The sequence below is a fragment of the Mus caroli genome, chromosome X (genome assembly GCF_900094665.2).
Source record: "Mus caroli chromosome X, CAROLI_EIJ_v1.1, whole genome shotgun sequence".
Classification (NCBI taxonomy): Eukaryota; Metazoa; Chordata; class Mammalia; order Rodentia; family Muridae; genus Mus; species Mus caroli.
Genome location: NC_034589.1, coordinates 29,277,471 through 29,281,176, shown reverse-complemented (window position 1 = coordinate 29,281,176; position 3,706 = coordinate 29,277,471). Strand labels below are relative to the sequence as shown.

The following is a 3,706-nucleotide window of genomic DNA, read 5'->3' as shown; positions in this document are numbered from 1 at the left end:
TGGGTGGGTAGGGGAGTGGGGGGGAGTATTGGGGACTTTTTGGATAGCATTGGAAATGTAAATGAGGAAAATACCTAATAAAAAAATTAATTCTAAAAAAAAAAGAACTTTCATTTGTTTTAATTAGTACCTTACAAGATGGAAATGGCCATTTATCAGAATTAATTTTCATAAATTCATTATTCATTATTATTATTAAATATTCATTACTAAATAAAACTTAGTTTATTATATATAGGATATGTTTAATTTTTAACTTTTGGGAGATTATTTTGTGGAGAAGAGACTGAAGGAAAGGCTGCCCAGGGACAGGCATGGAGGAGGCGAGCACCAAGGCCTGATACTATTACTGATGCTATGATGTGATTACAGACAGGAACTTAGCATGGCTGTCTTCTGAGAGGCTCTACTAGTAGCTGACTGAGACAGAGTCAGATACTTATACCCAACCATTGGACTGAAGTCAGGGACCCCTATGGAGGAATTAGGGGAAGGATTGAAGGAGCTGAAGGGGAGGGCAACTTCCCATAGGAAGACCAGAAGTCTCAACTAACCTGGACCCCAGGGAGCCTCCAGAGACTGAGTCACCAACCAGGCAGCATACACAGGCTAGTCTGAGGCTCCCAGTCAGTACATATATAGGAGAGGACTACCTGGTCTGGCCTCAGTGGGGGAAGACATGTCTAACCCTCGAGAGACTTGATACACCAGGGAAGGGAGATGGGAGAGCATGGGAGGACCCTCTTGGAGGCAAGGGAAGGGATAATGGGATGAGGAACTGTGGGAGGGGGGACAGGGAGTGGGGGCAATGGCTGGAATGTAAATAAAATAGAATAATAATAAAAAAAACAAAAGATAAGACAACCTTGTATCCACGCTGTCCTAGAGGGTTTTGGAAACTTACCATAGGAAGTTAAAGACACTATTTTGCAGGATGGCCTAATTTTCCCAGCATTATCCTTGACCATTATTTGAACATTCTGATGTTCAAAACTAGGTTCCACTTTAGTCAATTTAAAGGAACAAGTAATGTGTTGACCTTCTCTATAGATGTTTTCACATTGACGACTTTTCTCCAGGCTGCTGTACCTACAAGATAAAATGAGACAACACTCTATTATTTTGAACAAGGTCAAGAGGCATGGGTAGTCATTTTTTTAATGGCTGAAAGAAATGTCCATGAAAATAAATATCGTATTGCAAGGCATGCTAGCTGTTTCTAGAAGTCCATTTTCTAGTGTGCCTCATTTCATATTCTAGAGGAAAAGGCCATCCTTTGTGGATGGGCATTAGTATTCACAATAGCCATGGTTACAAAAGCCATCCTGACTTTCCTCTTCTGTATGAGGGAAGAAATTCTGAAGCCAAGATGAGAAGTTCTACACCTTCTGAAAATGCATATATACTGAACCCCAGTGATTCCTCTGTGCTCTGCCCTGCCTGTTCTTTGTCTTCTTAGTTTCCCCCTTTTCCCCTGTCCCCGGGGGTGGAAGAGTCACTGACATCCTTCTCGACTTCCATTTTGTGTGTGTATGTATATATCCTTATGTGTGTGAGCAGATATGGATACAGAGTCAAGAGGGTGTTTTTCTCAATTGCTCTCCACTTTGTGAGACAGGGTCTCTCACTGAAGTAGGAGTTTTGGTTACATTTACTGGTCAGCCCCAGGAATCCTTCCATCTTATCTACCCCAGTATTATGATTAAAGGCATACATATACCACTGCACCCAGCTTTTTTTAAAAATATGGATGCTTAGTATATGAATGCAAACCCTCATGCTTACAAGGTAAGCAGTGTACTGATAAAGCCATCTCCTCAGCCCCTCCCCTTCTCTATTTTCAATTTCCTTGTCCACTCATTCTCAGTTTGTTAACCCCATCCTTTTATTTTAATCGAATTCTGGGGAACACCTTAACTTGACCATATACCTCAGAATTCTTCCCTAAGATTTTTTCCCTCCCAGATAGTATCTCACTGTTTAGGTCTGGCTGCCTTGGAAATCACTCTGTAGATCAGACTGGCCTGGAAATTATAGAGATCAAACTGCCTCTGTCTCCTGAGTGCTGGGTTGAAAGGCATCTGCCACCATGCTGCACATCCTGGATTTGTTTTTGTTTTTGTTTTTTGGGGTTTTTTTTGGTTTTGGTTTTTCGAGACAGGGTTTTTCTGTATAGCCCTGGCTGTCCTGGAACTTACTCTGTAGACCAGGCTGGCCTCGAACTCAGAAATCCGCCTGCCTCTGCCTCCCAAGTGCTGGGATTAAAGGCGTGCACCACCATGCTGGCTACATCCTGGATTTCTAACTATCCCATTTGAGTATTTCATTCTCCCCTCTTGCCTCAGAATCATTGTCTGAAGACTCCATATGTACCCCAACACACACACTGATATGCCATTCTGCCAATCTTTGCATTTCTACCACTAAGAGCTCATTTTTTCTATGGTTCTTAGATACCTTGAAATGACCTTTCTCTCTTTCTCTCTTTCTCTACATTCTACCACCAAATTCTATTTGCCAGATTTGCTTAGAGTCTTATCTTCTGTAATATTCCCACAGGCTACCTCTTGAATTCATGATCTCACTGTTTTAGACTTCATATTTGACCTCCATGACCTTCATTTTTAATGTCCTCCTATTACTGCCAGATCAGCATTCCTCAAAATTCATTGAGCTGCTAAGACTGGAGCTGTTCAGGTCATACTTCTTCCAATACCAAACTACCCTGTTGGGACACACAATGGCTTTCTAAGTATCCCCTCTTCCATGTAGCTTTTATAAGTGATACTGCTGGCACCCTAAATCTAATTTCATCTATACACATACCTTCTCCAGTGACCATGAGCACCTAGCCAATGAATAGTATTCATTACATTCTCTATCTTTCTCTCTCTCTGTCTGTCTCTGTCTCTCTCTCCCTCCAAGCCTTTCCCCCTCCCCTCTTTTCTCTCATATCAGCTATCAGAGACCTCTGTTTTTTAGGAACTAATACAAGATAGTGTCAAGTCTTACATCATCTGCCACAATTGGAATTGTGCAGATTCTGCAGAAAAGGAAGGCATTTTAATAGATAAAGAACAGAGAATCCCAAACCCTTGGCCTGTAATCTCAACATTATCTTAATCTCAACATTATTTTACTGAGCTCAGGAATCAGAACTCTGACAGAAATGTACATCCTGATGAAAATCAGTTTTTTTAAATGAAGATGTAATATATTTATTCCTGAAAATACTACAAAGAAGTGTTCTGCTACAGAAAATGTCTTTCAAGAGACAGTTCATTTCTCTGCGTTGCTGTTGTTTTTGAGACACAGGGATTTCAAGGCTAGACTGTTCTCAAACTCACTATGTAGTCAAAGATAAACTTCAACTCCTGGCATCCTCCACCCTCCATTTCCAAAGTGCTGGGATTATGAGCACGTGCCATTATGATCATCTAACAGCACAAACCTTCCCTCTTAGTTGTAAGTCTCTATGGATCATAAAGGAGAACTTTTAAAAATTAAGTTGCTGTCATGAGTATTTTGGGGATTAGACAGTCCTGGAATGTTTTCCACCCAAAACAGAAACCAAAGCTACTAATGACATTTTTCTTGCATAACAAAAGCTTGTGACCGAATTAGAAAGAGCAATCTGCAAATTCATCTGGAATAACAAAAAACCTAGGATAGCAAAAACTCTTCTCAAGGATAAAAGAACCTCTGG

At 40.8% G+C, this 3,706-nt stretch overlaps 1 protein-coding gene across 1 annotated transcript in view; it reads right to left on the bottom strand.

Annotated features, from left to right (window-relative positions):
- Il13ra1 (interleukin 13 receptor subunit alpha 1) overlaps nucleotides 1-3,706 on the bottom strand; it is a 61,827-nt gene that overhangs the window by 29,150 nt on the left and 28,971 nt on the right. The window contains exon 5 of the mRNA XM_021153297.2: nucleotides 905-1,089. Within this exon, the coding sequence (XP_021008956.1) occupies nucleotides 905-1,089 (185 nt within the window). The remainder of the gene's footprint in view (nucleotides 1-904; nucleotides 1,090-3,706) is intronic.